This window comes from Pantherophis guttatus, chromosome 1 (genome assembly GCF_059756535.1).
Source record: "Pantherophis guttatus breed Tessera chromosome 1, ASM5975653v1, whole genome shotgun sequence".
NCBI classification, from domain to species: domain Eukaryota; kingdom Metazoa; phylum Chordata; class Lepidosauria; order Squamata; family Colubridae; genus Pantherophis; species Pantherophis guttatus.
Window position 1 is genome coordinate 307,654,161 of NC_142063.1, and position 16,467 is coordinate 307,670,627.

At 34.8% G+C, this 16,467-nt stretch overlaps 2 protein-coding genes across 2 annotated transcripts in view; both read left to right on the plus strand.

Annotated features, from left to right (window-relative positions):
* The first annotated feature begins 3,960 nt into the window (after positions 1–3,960).
* On the plus strand, positions 3,961–4,149 carry MTLN (mitoregulin). The gene has a single exon (XM_060692551.2). It carries the CDS (start codon positions 3,961–3,963, stop codon positions 4,147–4,149), a length of 189 nt encoding a protein of 62 aa, XP_060548534.1.
* Positions 4,150–5,217: 1,068 nt separating this feature from the next.
* The window catches only part of NPHP1 (nephrocystin 1), a 29,294-nt gene continuing 18,044 nt past the window's right edge, over positions 5,218–16,467 (plus strand). The window contains exons 1-10 of the mRNA XM_034427518.3: positions 5,218–6,770; positions 8,365–8,438; positions 9,517–9,577; positions 10,625–10,761; positions 11,437–11,665; positions 12,228–12,329; positions 13,168–13,262; positions 13,705–13,747; positions 14,579–14,663; positions 15,188–15,282. Of these exons, the coding sequence (XP_034283409.2) occupies positions 6,405–6,770; positions 8,365–8,438; positions 9,517–9,577; positions 10,625–10,761; positions 11,437–11,665; positions 12,228–12,329; positions 13,168–13,262; positions 13,705–13,747; positions 14,579–14,663; positions 15,188–15,282 (1,287 nt within the window). The 5' untranslated portion in view covers positions 5,218–6,404. The remainder of the gene's footprint in view (positions 6,771–8,364; positions 8,439–9,516; positions 9,578–10,624; positions 10,762–11,436; positions 11,666–12,227; positions 12,330–13,167; positions 13,263–13,704; positions 13,748–14,578; positions 14,664–15,187; positions 15,283–16,467) is intronic.

Genomic DNA, 16,467 nt, shown 5'->3' on the forward strand with positions numbered 1-16,467 from the left:
GTGTATTATGTTGTGTATGTGAAGAGATAATTGAGACACACTCTGTCCTACATGTCTGTGTACAAGTATGAAAAGCAAAGATAATTCTGTAAGGCAGCAATATCTGGCAGGGAGTTTAAAAAAACCAAGAGGGCAATCAGTGTTTCTTGACTGAACTCCTGCCCTTATTTTAAAAGGAAAAGGGGTGTGGCTTTGATGATGGGGATGAGGCTGTCATCTTTACTTTTTTGATCCCTCCTTCCCCCCATGCACAACCCTGATATAGACAGTCTTTTTGTGGTCAATTGCTTCTACTTCTTTGTTACCTGAAGGACATTATTTTGCCAGGAATATCTGGCACTAACTTGGTCTCCAAATTTTTGTAAACTCATGCTTGCATTTATTAGAAAAAATAGCCACTCTGTCCTCTCTCAGCCTCTCAATTCCTCATTCATTCTGGTACTTAGATTGTATGCAGTTCAAATCCATGCATGTAGAGCTACATTAATATGGTTAACATGTTTCAGCTTTGCACTGAACATGCATTAGAGAGCAAGCGTAGGACCTTGGGGAAGAGAAGGTAGGCAGTCTTTTCTTCAAATATCTTAAACTAAGCAACTAGGTATATTTTAATGTGCAGTGTCACAGAAATAACAATTTCCAAATGTTCATTGTCCAACACCTCCAATTAACCAGACACAAGAAGGAAAAACAACCAGTATTTATTTTGTTTGCAAACAATAACATTTGATCAAATGTGGTGCCACACCAGCAAACAAGGCACGTGAAAGACATCTAATGCAAAGTAACCTACTCATATGCCAAAGAATAAGCAAGTACTGTACAATTCCATCATTATGAGAAGTAATCGTTTTTACTACTGATCTTTAGGTTTCAAGATTCCCTCAAACTGCTATGAATTTACTCAGGGATGAAATCCAGCAGGTTCTGACAGATTCTGGAGAACTGGTAGCGGAAATTTTGAGCAGTTCGGAGAACCAGTAGCGGAAATTTTGAGTAGTTTGGAGAATCAGCAAATACCACCTCTGGCTGGCCCCAGAGTGGGGTGGGAATGGAGATTTTGCAATGTCCTTCCCCTGGAGTGAGATGGGAATGGAGATTTTGCAGTATCCTTCCCTTGCCACGCCCACCAAACCATGCCCACAAAACCAGTAGTAAAAAAAATTGGATTTCACCACTGAATTTACCTTTATATTTTCTGGAACTTGTTATTTAATATTTTCCTATTAATGTCTATGCCATCTCTAACAGCAAGTGAGCAAAATTGGTGTTATGTATACAGGGGCAGAAATATTAGAATTTGCTTTTGTTAACCTCACATATGTAGTTTTCTTAAATGTGAGATCTACATGGTTATCCCAGGAAATTATTTCAGAACAGCAATGTTTGTCTTGCTTTTTTTTTTTAAAAAAAAAAACCCCATATACATTTATAGCTTCCTTACATGTATAGGTGGTTGGGTGTTCTCAAAGACATAGCTAGACAAGATAGCTGCAGAGTTAGCAGTTTTTGGAGGTTGTAGTTAGTGCTTGGCTGCTGTTCCCCATCTTGTTTTATTTCTTTGCCATTGGTGGGACTTGGCTTTCTCAAAAAAGGAAGTTTGACTTGAAAAGTATGTTAATGTTAATTCTCCATGGAGTACTTTGGGAATGCTGAGGAAGCATTTTATCCACATGAGGTCAGAACATAGGAGAGTAGGAATATAGTATATATATAATATATATAATATAGTAGGAACATAGGAATAGTATGAAACTGTTTACTTAGTTATATTTAAAAACAGTAGACCCCCCCCTCTCCGATTACTGTAGATTGTTCCTGATCTTATTTAACTGATCTATGAATTATAGGGTTGAAAGCTAAAAATGAATAATAATTACTTTTAAAATGCATGTAGCTAAGTTATATCTATTGTGGTAGAGAGAAAAACAATATTATTGCAAGATGAGGCCAAGTATCTCAGCACTCCAAAACTTTTAGAAAAATTGATCAGCTGTGGCTACAGGGCCTATTTAGCCATAATAAATTATAAATCTAATTTTCTGAGTTTGCATGTCACATTAAACCATAAACTAGCCATATGGATTGGATTTGCACAACACATTAGGCAAAATATGTTTGCCTAGTCTCTAAGCTCAATGAGGACTCAAAATCTGGACTTAGTCTATTTGTGTATTCAGGATTTCTATCAAATTAAAGTAAATTGTATAGGATTAGATTTATCTATAATACTGCAAATAAGATTTAGGGCAAAAGAAATATCTAGTCATAGTGAGCATAGCCAGTTTGAATGATCTAGCCAACTTGGGTCTATCTAGGAATGTTATACTGACCCAAAACATCTGCCTGTTATCAGTCTGAGGAAAGTTGGTAGTCATAACAATTTATAGAAAAAGGGTGCACATGTCCGCAGTATAAAACAGCTCTGACTGTAGAAGCAATTCCAATCTCTAATTAACAAAACTTCATCTTCTAGAACAGGGGTGTCAAACTTGCAGCCTGCAGGCTGGATGTGTCACGTGCTGGCGTGGAAGGGGGAAAAAGTCACAATCTGTCACATGACACCGCTGTGACACTGTGAGTTTGATAACCCTGTTCTAGAAGATTACAAGTATATGAAAAAGTTTTCAGTAAAGTCTTATGCTTTTGGAGAGTTTTTTCACTGAAAGTACGTTGCATCTGGCTGAAACAGTTTCAATACTTTTCAGATCTGCTTTAGAAAAAAAATTCATTTTTTTTTATAGTTTACACTCACTGCAGTTATGTTAAACACAACTCAAACAGGATCAGGTTCATAGTTTAAAAGATAACAGCACCAGGTTGATCTTGTTAGTAGGGTAGGTTTGGGTTAATATTTGGTGGTGGAAGTATCAGAGAAAAATAGAGTCATAGGTTACACTGGAAAGTTTAAAAGATATTCCAGAAGAAAGCAAAGAGTTCTATATTGTTGCAAATAAATTGCAAAAACATGTTCATGAAATCAAGAAAAGTTGACCTCAATTTTTATACCAATACATTCTTACTACAAAGTGATGCAACTTCTACATGTTTTCTCAGATATAAATTCCAACAAACTTAATTGGCCCATTTAATCAATCTTCAAATTCCTTTTTTGAGGCATTGCTAAGCTATGATGAATAAACTCTGGTTTGTTGACGAATCCCAAATACTGGATTCACATAAAATAATGAGTCAGGCAGTAACTGTTTTGAACTATGGATATATTTGGGGCTTTGAAAGTATATAGGGGCTTATTCATAATATAATTGCAATATAATATATTGTGATTTGTTTATTCACAAGATAGCTGCCACAGTCAGTCCCAAATGCCCCAACTAGCCTCCAGGTTTTTTTCTATCATCACAGAGGAATTTTTATTATAGGTTTGAATTTGAAAGTATTTTTATAAATAAATAGGCTGGAGGCTGGTACTTTGTTTTACAAGCGGCTAATTTCTAATATAATGTAATACTTATTTTGAAAAAAAATTACGAGGGATGAGACAGAGAACTTATAGTTGGCACCAAAGAGCAATGCCTATCCTTTATCAAATTGTGGTTTATAAATCACTATTTGATTTCACATTTCAAGCTACAATATGCTGAAAGATCATGCTATATTTAACTTGGTGCTTTTCAAATTTAACAAGATTAAGGATGTGTGGACTTCAACTCCCAGAATTCGTTAACCAGCATGCTAACTGGAGAACTCTGGGAGTTGAAGTCCACACATCTTTAAATTGCCAAGTTTGAAAAACACCGATCTAAAGCGACGTGTTGCCGTATGCAGTAGTTTTGCTTACTCAAAGGGAAACCTCATGGATTTCGATAGGATAACTGCAGCCTAATAGTCGCTAGTTGCTGCGCCGAGAACATTCTTAACTCCTTTTTTTTCATTCGGCGCCAGGAGGAGATAAAAGCAGACTGTCCTCTAGTGGGCGCCATATCAGATTGAAGGCGAATGACAATGGCGCTGAGCTCGGAGCCCTTGTCGGATCGCTCGGTCAAGCTAGCGGTGTTACTAGCCTTCGCTTCGGGAGTGGTGGTGGGATGGCAGGCGAACAGAGCGCGGAGGTATTACCTCAAGTGGCGGAAGCGGCGGCTGCAGGACCAGCTAGCAGCCACGCAGAATAAGTTGGAACTCGCGTGAAGCGGTGAGGAAGCCGCCGCAATAGCCCAAGAATAGTGACCGGGAGAGGGTCACGGTGACTGGCAGCGCTCTTTTAGGCCAAAATGCTCATTTGCCCTAGGCCGGGGCGATGAAAAGTTCAAGCGGTGTGATCCCTGCGTTTCAAAGCTGGTTATCAAGAGAAATAGGCCAAATAGCCAACACGCTTAATTTTTGCTGTTTTACTTTGCTTTTTTAAAAAAATAACCAAATAACTTTTATGATTCTTTGTATCTAAATAAAGGTACAAAGCCTTAATTAATGTTTCAATTTGTATCCTTTTCCTTGATGGGTTTTTGTGTTTTAATACTAGTCGCAGAGCCATTATTGGCTATTATTAATTTAGGCAGAGAAGACCTGTTTCTGTATAATTTTTGCTTATTGGATGCTACTTGTTCTGGGAGAGCTTTGGGAAGAGAGAATAGTTACCTCAAACTACTCATTTTGCAAAAGTTTAACAACAGTCTGGAAATTCATGGTTTTTTTCACAAGTGGTTGAAATTATTTTGGGGTTACAAGTTTCAACCTTGTTTACTGGGTTACAGTCATACAGTTTCTTTCAGAGCAGCTGAACATATTGCAGGCCTATTTTTAATTAAACAAAACTTATTTTTTGTTAGTTTTTTATTGAAAATATGCTGATTTTTAAATTCAGGGATTTGTTTCTCTAAATACTGTATATATAGACATTTTGTCAGGGTTTCCGCAATGTTTCAATTGACAGTTGTACCAAAATCAACAAACTTCTCAGTGGATGGAATTGTGCCTGGTTTTCTTAATGCTGTTCCCAACTACTAAAATTACATCCTTTGCTATATATTTTAACTTGTATTCTTTTTTGTTTTATATTTTACATTTTGAGAAAACTTTAAAAGTTATATGGAACTGATTTTCATTTTTTTTCACCTGTCAACAGCTGAATATAAATGCCTCAAAAAGAACTACAATCAAGTTTCCATATTTGATGTATATTAATGGACTTCTTTTAAAAATCCTACTGCATAAACATGGTTTGAAGATATCTATGAAATTGCCATCTCATTTCATGGGACTGATATTTACAAAAAAGTTTAGCATCTGCAGAAAGAAGTCATCTGTCTCTTGAAACTTGTCTGTATGAACAGCTTAACATTCCCTACTTGGACAACTAATAACTTAAGGATGTTTTATGAATTGGATCTTCCTAACAAAGTTTAATTAGAAAATAAATAAGTGCAATGCAATATATTCTGTGTTAGTTTTTTTTTAAGTTCTTTATTTTGGCTGTGAAATTGAAGACAAACATAATTTTATATCTTAATATGTGAATTACCACTTATAAACATTAAAGGTTAATCCTAAATTTACTGGCCTGATTCACACGCTGAACCATAATGTAGTTTGTTTTCTGTGGTCTTACTGTATTATGTCAAGCTACATTTAACTTATTTATAAATCATATTTAAGCCTAGAGCAATGTGTAAACTAAAACCTATATTGAATGTGATTTTAAATCTGAATTATTTATTTTGGTATGATATATGAAATCTGCCTAATCAACTATATAAACAAACAAAGGACTAGAAATGGTATTTATGTATGGGGGTTGAGATGCAGTACATGATGAATCCTTCACTATAAATTCTTACAGACTGATTTTCTAGTACAGCCATTAGAGTCCATGTACCAATGGACTCATACTGAAATTTTTCTTATTACCAGTATTTTTTTAATAAGTAAGGTAAAAATCCAACCTGATAGATGCTTACTGTACAGTACTCATTCAATCTGGTGGCAAAAAGATAACCTAACTCTTCATATATTCGATTTGGTGAACCTTCGTTCTGGGATGTTTGTTGAAACAATGGTTGTTTCAATGAAACAATGATATTGTTTATTTTATCAAGTTTATAATAGTTAAAACTTCAGTTTCAATTTATTGTTAGGCACCTTGAGCATTCAAGAAAAAGCTGGGGTATACATTTATTGGATATGTAATTGCTGTTTATCCTGCCCAAGTGAGCGTCTCATAGAGTAGAAGACATGGGTTTGGAGTAAGTACTGGGCTAGAATTCCAGAGAATCGGGTTCAAGTTCACTCTAGAATAGATTCTAGAAGGAGATTTAGAGAATAAAATTGGAGGATGTGAACTACCAGGCATATATTTAACAAAACCGACCGTAAACTCATATTCGTATTTCTCGTATTCTTGGCTTCTAATTGGATGGGGCTGTAAGAATTCTTAAAACCATCAAATTATGAGAAACATAATCAACAATGGTATTTTATCGCCTGTTCCTTTTGCTACTACAGCAGAGCCAAATTGGGAGCCCCCCCACCCCCAGACGTTCCCTTTATTCGGGAACATCCCTCTCCTTCGGCTTGGCTACCTGCGGAGACCCCTAGCGCAGTTAGCGCGATTCTCTCCTAAATCGTGCTTGGAATCTTTGGAACGCCGATTGATGACGTTTTCGTTAAGCGCCGCAGCGTTGGTCTCCTTAGCGACCGTCGTGGCCCCTCTGCGCAAAGCAACCTCAGCAATGTCTATACAAATGACCGGCCGTCGGAGCCGAAGGGCCCCTCTGCAGAGCGCGTTGCGTCGAGGCCGAGAACTGCGGGAACAGGTAAAAGTGTCTTTTGCCGTTATCTTCCTCGGAGAGAGTGGGAGAGAGCCAGCTGGGATTGCAAAAGAAAAATTTCCAATGCATCCCACTACGGTTGTGACCCAGTACTAGAGGATGGCGGTTGGTTGAAAAAAATCCCCCCAAAACCTCAGTTTGTGAAGCTCATGTATGGGTTTATTTCAGTGCAAACCTGACGTGGCTCCCCAAATGTTATGCCTCCGTTTTCATTGTTGAATATGTAAATCCCTACAAAACTAGTCTGAAGTTTATGGTTTAAGTATGTAGAAGATACACGTGTGTATCTTAAAGTGGCGGGGGGGGGGGAATGTATATGCACGCCCCAGTGAGTAAGAATCCAGAATATTATGGTCTTGATTGAACCATTAGGTTGTAATCCTACTCTGCAAATAAGCATTTTAGTAAGAGTTATTTGGTAAAAAAAAGTTGTTAAAGACAACCAATTCTCCCAATGACATTCTCAACAAAACTCTCAGCAACAGTGAGAAAGCTAACCTGATAGGTGAAATAAATTTTATATTGAATTTGTGTTCAGTAGGGAAAATTGAGTAAATGATAACACACATACTTCATATTTCTAAACCGCCCATCTCCCTCAAAAAGGGGCTCTATACTTTATATATGTATGCCAGAAAACTAGAGCGAGTAGATTAATCTACAAGTCTTAGTACAATGTTCATGAAATATAGAAGAATGGAGAAATGTTAAGATATGAAAATGCTGACAGAAAAGTAGTTGGTAGTCTGTGGCCAGGAATGGATTTTTGTAAAAAGAAGCTAATAGGATTGTGTTTATCTTTTACTTTAAAAATATACAGTACTTCATTTGTATTTACAAAATGAAACCTAGTGAATACAGCAAGTAAAGGTTCCAATGTTTTGAAAGGATTAAGAAAATGAGACTTGTTTAGCAAAATAGGCTTGATGGTTTACAAGGATTGAAAGGTATAACTGATGGGCATTAGATTTGGCATTTTATTACTTTTGTTTATTATTTTATTATTTGTTAAATTTATATCTTGTCCATTTTGCAGTTCAAGGCAACTCTGAGCTGTACTTTATATTTTATACTCCTTTTCTGAATGGAAACAATGAGATGAATATATATGTATGATATATCAGAATAAGCATTTTTCTATATTGTATTTCTTACACATATATAGACATCCTAGTTAACTTTAACTTAGTGCAACAGTTGAATCTCACATAAATTAGACCAAGTGATTCAGACTGATTAAAGTAGCAAGGTCCAGCAGAGGGCACTATAGTAAAATTTACATGTGCACAGAATTTAATGGGATTTAGATAAGTATGTATGATTTCTATTTAGTGAATTTCCCTACTCTGAAGTTACTTGTTTGTAATAAAGGGGAAGTTAAGAGTGTAATTGGACTGGTGAATATTATTAATATTGGGCAGATGATGTGTGTATATGTGTGAATATTAGAGAATATGGGAAACTTGTTTTGGAGTATTGATTTTTATCCTAAATACAATATAGGTACAAGTCTTAAATATATAAGGCTGTGCAACTGCTTTTATTCAACAAATCATGTCTTAATTATAAAATATTTCAGGTGGAAACTTTGCTTCAAGAAAGCAAAACAGTGAAGGCTCTGGATTCTGAAAAAAGGAAAAGCCTTAGTGAGAGGTAATGTACATTTTAACTACAGTAATCTTCTGATAGAAGCAAATGTAACATTTTATATGGCACTTAAAATGTAAAGAAATTAAACAGGTGAGTTAAAAATAGTTGAGACTTAAACTTCTTTATTTAAAAGAAAATTTATAAAAAATAAGACTCATTTCTACATGTATTTTACTTCAAAGATGAGAGGTCCTGCAATGTTATTTGTCTAGTCTCATTACAGCACACAATCAAATCAAATAAAAACTAATTGTATATTGAATTGTTCATTAATATAAATATTTGGAACTGTTCTTCAATGGAGTATCAGTGGATTAACGTGCAGTGTTTAATATCATGATTTTTCACATTCAAATGTATTATATTTGAATGTTAGCATTCAGTATGTGCCATTCCTCCTGCGGTGAGTTGGTTCACTTTAACTACTATATTTTATCATTAATTTTTAAAATATTTTATATTGCTTTCACTATGAAAGTAGATTCAAGGCCAATTTACAGAATAGTCAGGATTATTTGTTCATGAATTTGTATGCTAGTTACTCCGAAGAATTCAGGTGGCTTATATTTCAGAATGATAAAAACCGTAAAGCAAATGCCCTCTCCCCTCTATACTTGTTAGTATTTATCTACAGTACATGTTTCCAGAGGTATATTTTTTATTTAAGAATGATTTTTTTCTATATAAGATGAAAACCAAAAAGTATTCTTTGCAAAAATGATAGCACCCAGAATGTATCTAGTGGCTTTGCTTCACCTTTGGTTACTGTACTTTGGTTAAGTAGATTTTTGTTGTTCACCTGCAGGAGATCCTATAGGAGAATGAGCAACTGAAGCATTTAATTATTCTTCAACCAGACAAATGTAACAAACTTTAATATCAATATTATTCCTTCTCCAGGGGTATGTGTATACAAAAAAAATGTGATTGTGGCAATATGCTATTAACATACCTGCTCACCTTAGTATATTAAGTTGTTTATTAAATTTAAGCACAATATTATTTGTAATATTTTAGGATCAGCATATTTGATGGTTGGTAGACAGCATATAAAATATGGATTTTTTTTTTCTGTTTATAGATGTTTGGAACTGAAGAAATCTGTGGATGAAAATACCTTAACTCTTCAGAACTTAAAGAAAGTAAATATTTAGGGCTATAGTTGATTGGTTGATTATGTACAACAAATGATTTTTGACTCCTGCTAACCACACATATACTTTCTTCATGGCAATCTATCTCTAACCTGTTCTTTAAGTCTCCCAATGATGCACTCAGTGCCACTGTAACTGAATCTAGATGGATGAATCCATCTTGCTGCTGGTCATCTTCTATTTAATTTCATCTTTTTCAGCATTAGAGCCTTTTGTAGTGAGATAGATCTTCACATAATGTGTACAAAGTAGGTTAATTTGAGCCTGGTCATTTGTGCCTCAAGTGAGAACTCTGAGTTGATTTGTTCAATTATCTAATTGTTTGATTTTTTTGGCTGTCCACAGAATTCTAGGTGTTTTCTTCAGCACCAAAATTCAAAACGTCCTACCATCCTTCAATGTTCAGCTTTTGCTTCTATAAAGTATTACAGGGAATACCATGACTTTCATGATTTTGATCTTTGTAGATATCACAGCATTGAATACCTTATCTTTTCCAAAGAGGCAAAATACATATCCAAATATAAGAGAGGGAAGATTCCAAGATATTGTTTGTTAAAGTAATAACGAAATTAGAAGCTATTTTTTTCCATGTTCCAGTATATATAGCTTTCTGAATTTCTGTTATTCTAAATTAAATCTGTTTTTAAAATAGAAATAATACTAATAATCTACACAAGAACAAATGTGTTCTTTTTCAGCATAAACAACCATGTGAATGTTTACATGTAATAACTAATTACATGTCAGCACATCTGTGACTTGGAAGCCAGTATCATGCAGAGGTTAACACTGGAAAAACTCAAATTTAATTCCCCTCTTGACCATGGCACTCACATGGATGTTTTTGATCCTTCTATCTCATTGGATTGGTGCTCTGAGACTAAAATAAAGGGAAAATTTCATGTATATATTACTTTGAGCTTCCAGAGAAATGACAAGATATAAATATAAACTAAGATGATAAAACTTGGTAAATATTAATACATATGGATTTTCTCAAAATTCTGATGTGTTTGTGTTTTTATCTCACAGTCAGATGAGCCTGCACCAGTAGGAAATTATAATCAGAGAAAAGAAGAAGAAGAAAAACAATTGTTTGAGCTTTCTCAGCAACTGGAAAAACTTGCTACAGTCCTTAATCAGAACAATGTAGTCAAAGACTCTAGCATGTAGGTAAATTTAAGAGATTTAATTTTTTGTTATAGCGAACTATCACAAGTTTGCTTAAATTTAAGCATAGACATGTTTCAGAACCAGTATAAATGTTTCTTACCAAGACTGGAAGCAAATGCAGCATGCATTTCAAATATAGATATCTTCTTTCCTATAACATAAAATTAAGATATATGACAATATAGAAATTTAAATGCATTGTGCATTTCTTTTTGATATCTGCTTCCCTTTTGTGGAAGCTGCCTAACCTCAGTTAATGCCAGATGTTATAGTTTTCAGGAATAGGGAAAAGATATGCCTATTTTCTTTTGGATTGCTCGCTTCATTTAGTTTATTTTCTAAATGTTGTATTATTTTTGATGTATATACTTTAAGAATATTACATTTAAATTTCTTGTTTAAATGTTATATTTTTAAACTATATTTTTCATGATCTTCATAATGCATTCAGTATTTTTAAGAAGAATAAGATAAAATTATGTTCAATAAATCAGTTTTACTTAGGACATTTAAAGTATAGCCTGTTTTTTTCTAAAAAATGAGAAGCATTGTTTATTTCCTATATATGTTTACTGCCAATTCAAGCTACATATTAGTCAAACCAAGGACTGATTAAAATAAGTGATTTTCAAAACATCAGTTATTTCTTGTTTTTATTTCTTTGTTGTTAGGAATTTAAAAAAGAATGGCAGCCCAGAGGAACAGCAGAAAAATGAAGAGACAGAAAATGAGGAAGGAGAAAGTACCCAAAATGATGATGATGATGAAGAAGAGCAAGATAGCGAGAATGATGAGGATGATGAGGATGATGATGAAAGTAAACTAGACGGTTCATTTAATACAGAATTCATCGCTCTTGGTGATTTTGCTGCACAGCAAGAAGGGGATTTGACATTTAAAGCAAGTAAAATCTAATATTTCTTGAGTTTACTAGTTCCACTTGTTTGCCTCTACTGCCTGTCTTCTTTGTTGTTATCTGTGCCGCATACCATTTAAGGTGGCATGAGAATTGAGACCAACCCATCTTTACCTATATAACTTTGACCTGAGTTGTAGGCATTATCTAAAGTATGTTTTAGATTGTAGCAGAGGGGCCAAGTGGAACAACAGGTTTATATAAGTACAGTGATATAAATCTACCAATGTTCATTTGAAATGTTCATTTTTTAAAAAAAATAATTTGTATCAAGCTGAATGGAACATTTTTAGATTTCAAATTAACTTTTTGATTTTCTGTTTGTTTACAATATCTGCAAAACCATTTGACTTTCTTTTTATGCCTCCGTCTGGCATCTTCAGTAACATTTTGTACAGTTGGTAAAATAAGAATAATGATCACATTTGATGCTAAACAAACATTAAAACATACACCATCTATTCTGTGCACTGTATTGGACTAATCAAACATTTTCAGTGTTAATATACTTACCCACTTTTACTTTCTCTGTTTTCATTATTGAAGAAAGAAGAAGTTCTTCTTATTATTGAGAAAAAGCCTGATGGTTGGTGGTTGGCTAAAAATTCAAAAGGGGAGAAAGGCCTTGTGCCTAAAACCTATCTTACGGTTGGTATGCTTTTTCCCTTTCTGCTCAGTTTTAACTGTTCTAATTATTGTTGATACCTGTGCTCTTTTGTAAGATGGCAGACTGATAGCATTGCACTGTATAAAAGTAAAAGTGAAATATTTTTCCATAGCCTGCAGTAAAGCCTATATTTTTATATAGAAATAAAACTAGCCTATATTTGAGTCTTACCTGTTTGATTGTACATGCCTATATGGAAGAAAGACAGTGCTAGTATCTCTGCAACCAGTCCTTTTACAAACATTTTCTGAAAATTGCATGGATTGTTCACCTATAGTAGTTATTTATACAAATATTTATAGCCTGAGCACTGTTCTAAGAACCTTAGGCTAGGTTAAATAAATAAACACCATCTTATCAGTTCTAAATCAACCATTATCACCACACAGTAATAGAGAGATGCAGATTTTTACAAGTGATAATAGGGTACTGCCATCTAGATGTTAATTTTTGAGTGGGCAAGTGATTCATTTACTTCTTTAGATACAAAAGGAAATAGTGATGATGAAGATGAAAAACTTCTTTAGTTAGGTTGTCAGGCAGCAACCAGTTATCTATTCTTGATTTATCAGAGATAAATCTAAACTCTCTAAACAGTTTGGAAAGTAGTGTGATGGGCTTTAGACATGTGGGGAACTTGTGAAAAGTACTTCTTCCCACTTTGTCCATTAGAAACTTCTGCTATTCATGATGGAGTATTATTTTCAATGAAGAATATAAGGCTCGTGAGGCTATTGCTCTGCCTCATGTTGTCAGAATATCCCTTTAATTACAAAAATAAGGATGCAGTTTGGCTGATCAGCGTACTTCTTGTGACAGGCAAAAGACAAGGAAGAAGAGCCAAGTGAAGAGGAAACAGATGAGGACATTGAGGTGGCAGATGAAACAGCAGGTGGAGTCGATATCCTGAAAAGGTAGACTGCAAACTTTAATGCAGACATACAGCATCATCAGTTGATATAATTATGACAACTTACTCAGTTTGTAAATAATTTTATATGCAATGTGTAAGAAACTAAACAAAACCATCCAAAAACATAGCTTCAATCTTATTCCTAAAGTTGCCTATAATATGGGACCTACCATTAAAAAAAGAATTAGTTCTTGATTTTAAATGTATTCATGGTGGGACTTACATAAAGAGTCTTACTGAAGATCTAAATGTGTGGAATAAACCTGTATATGATTAGGTCCTCCTTCAAGGGCTCTGAGTCCAAGCTGTTAAGGCTTTGATACCATATTGAGCCTTTTGAATTGGGCCCATAAAGCAGACTGATTTGAATGCTAATTTGCTTGTCTATATATTTCCCATAAACATATGATTGTACTTTTTTCTTATGTTTGTACTGTCTGCAGAACAGACTCTCACTGGAGTGCTGTCAAAAAGGCCCTCACAGAGGTAAGTTTGCATTTTGCAGAGTTACATTTATATGTCAGTAATGATTTGAAGCATCACCTTTGTTTTGTCAAAAGATTTTGATTGAAAAGCAAATATCTGTTTTTATTCCTACTGTTGAATGCACAGTGAGCAAGCTGAAAATATTTACACTGAAATAAATATTCATAGCACAATCTTTTCTTCATTTACTCAGAGTCAATTGCCACCTTAATTTCTAACATGACTTTGGAACAGTATTGCTGAAACTTTCAGCAGCAGATATTTCATTAAATGTTTAAAAAAATGAAATGGGACAACTTCCTTAATTACTTGGGAAAGGGAATGAGAAGAGGATAACAAACACCTCATTTGAGGAGGTGGGGATAGGCAGTGGCAGCGATCCCCACCACCTGGAACAGGCCAAAAACAGGACATGCGGAGGCCGAAAATGGTGTGTGCAGAGGCCGAAAATGGGACATGTGGAGGCCAAAAATGAGGCGTGCAGAGGCAGTGATAGGCGGCAGCAGCGATGGGTGGTGGTGATCCCCGCAGCCTGGAACAGCTGATAGGCAGTATTCCGGGAGGCCGATCCAACCGCCAATCAGCCGCTTGTGCTAAATCAGGCTGTGATGAAGCTGACCAGGCTGTTTGCTGTTTGCTGCAAGGAGGTAAATTGCTGGGAGGCAGAGGCAGATTTTTTCCCCTTGTTTTCCTCCCCAAAAGCTAGGTGCGTCTTATACTTTGGAGTGTCTTATAGTCCGAAAAATACAGTTCTTTTTTGCTAACTTTCCTTTTCTACTGACTCAGACGGGCTTTCCTTAATCAATAAAATATCTCTGTCTAAATGAACAGAATAATACCTTAGATGCCCTGACAACTATGGGAGCAGTGCCTGCTGGATTTCGGCCTTCAACACTTGCACAGCTCTTGGATGAAGGTAGATTTTCTACAAAATTATTCCACTAAATCTAAATCAGATGTGACGCTTCTAAGGACAACATTAAATATTGTATAATACGGTGACATTACAAAATGGCATCACAGATTGTTGATTTTAATGCTATTTGAATTGATTTATTACCGTATTTTCTTTTAGATTTTGGAGAATAATAGTGATAGAAACTGTGTTAAAGAATTTTAAATGCTACCTTCCTATTAAAATAAGGTTTTTTAAAGTGTATATTTTACAATATAAACTATGAATGAAATAAAAACATTTGAAAATATGTCATTTACCTAAATGTGTTAAGTAATTGAGATAGTTTCTGCTCATAATTTGGTTCTAGACCTCAGCTTCATTGATAAAAATACTATTATCTGTGATTCAAGCCATGTTTATTTAGTTCATAAATTAAAAAAAGCATAGCTTCAGATTTGGAAATTTTAAGTATCAAAGACTATGTATCCAGTAAGCATAAAAGGTGAAGGGAAATTTAAATGTGTAAATCTATTTTTTTGTAGGAAATCAGTTTCAGGCATCTTCATTCCTTCAACCCGTGCTTACACCTTCCAACCTTTCTTTCCAAGATCTGGTATGGAGCCCTGAAAAAGGCAGTGTAAGTACTTGTTCTTAAAAAAGGCACATAAAGGCTAGTGTCTTCAGGATAACGGATGATGAAGAAATTGGGAGTAACTGTGCAAAAGCCTGGGAAGAATGTCATGAGGTGTATAATAAAATTGTAAGACAGTACTAAAGGATTCAAGATGCTTTTACATGAATATAAAGGGAGTGAAAACAAAGAGGGAGTTCTAGTACAAGCAGGGAAATATGATGTTGATGTTTTGGAAACCTGGTGGAATGGAACTCATAATTTGAATGTAGTATCGGAAGGATATAATTTGTTTAAAAAAATCAGACCCATGGAAAGGGGGATAGGTGATGGCATAAATAAAAATAATCTGTAGGGAAATTTGTGATACCAAGAATGAATACCCTGCCATAAATGTCTGGGTGAATATTAAGGAAAAAGAAACATTGACACTGTTGTAAATGTGTACTATAGATCACCCAATTAGCCAAAGATATAGATGAAATCATCACAGATCAGATGGCCGTAATGCATCTATGAAACATACAACTGTGGTAATGTGTTTCAATTACCTAACATCAATTGGAAATCCAACTCTCTGGCAAATAGGAAATCCAAGATTCTTTCAAGTGACTTGAAATGACATACAAAGGGTGGAAAAAGAAACTAAGGGATTAGTTATATTGGATTTAATACTTATTAATGTGAATGAAAAGCTTGAGGAAGTGGAAGTTATAGGAACTTGGGAGAAAGTGACCATGTGATCTTATGATTAATCGTACTGTAGACAGGGAGAACTGAAGGTAGTCAGATTAGCATTCTAGAATTCAGGAAAGCTAATTTCCAGTAAGAGAATAAATATGAAGGGTTCCATGCATGAAAATCCTGAAGGGGAAACCAGTTCAGGAAGTGTTGAAATGAGATAATGAAGGCCCAAATACAAACAATATCAGATAGAAAGAAACATGGGAGATAGCCGATGAACCAATCTGCTTGCATAAAGAGCGCTCTGATAAACACAGAGAATGAGTTTAGAAAAATAAAAAAGGGCATGTAACAAAACCAATATCAAAAAATAATTTGAATCCAAGGATGGGGTCAGGAAGACTAAGAATACTTGAAATGAATGAAAAAATAACAAAATGGATTCTTTGGTATGTAAACTTTGAATTGTAAACTGCCCAGAGTCATTTACTGAGGTGGGCAGTTATA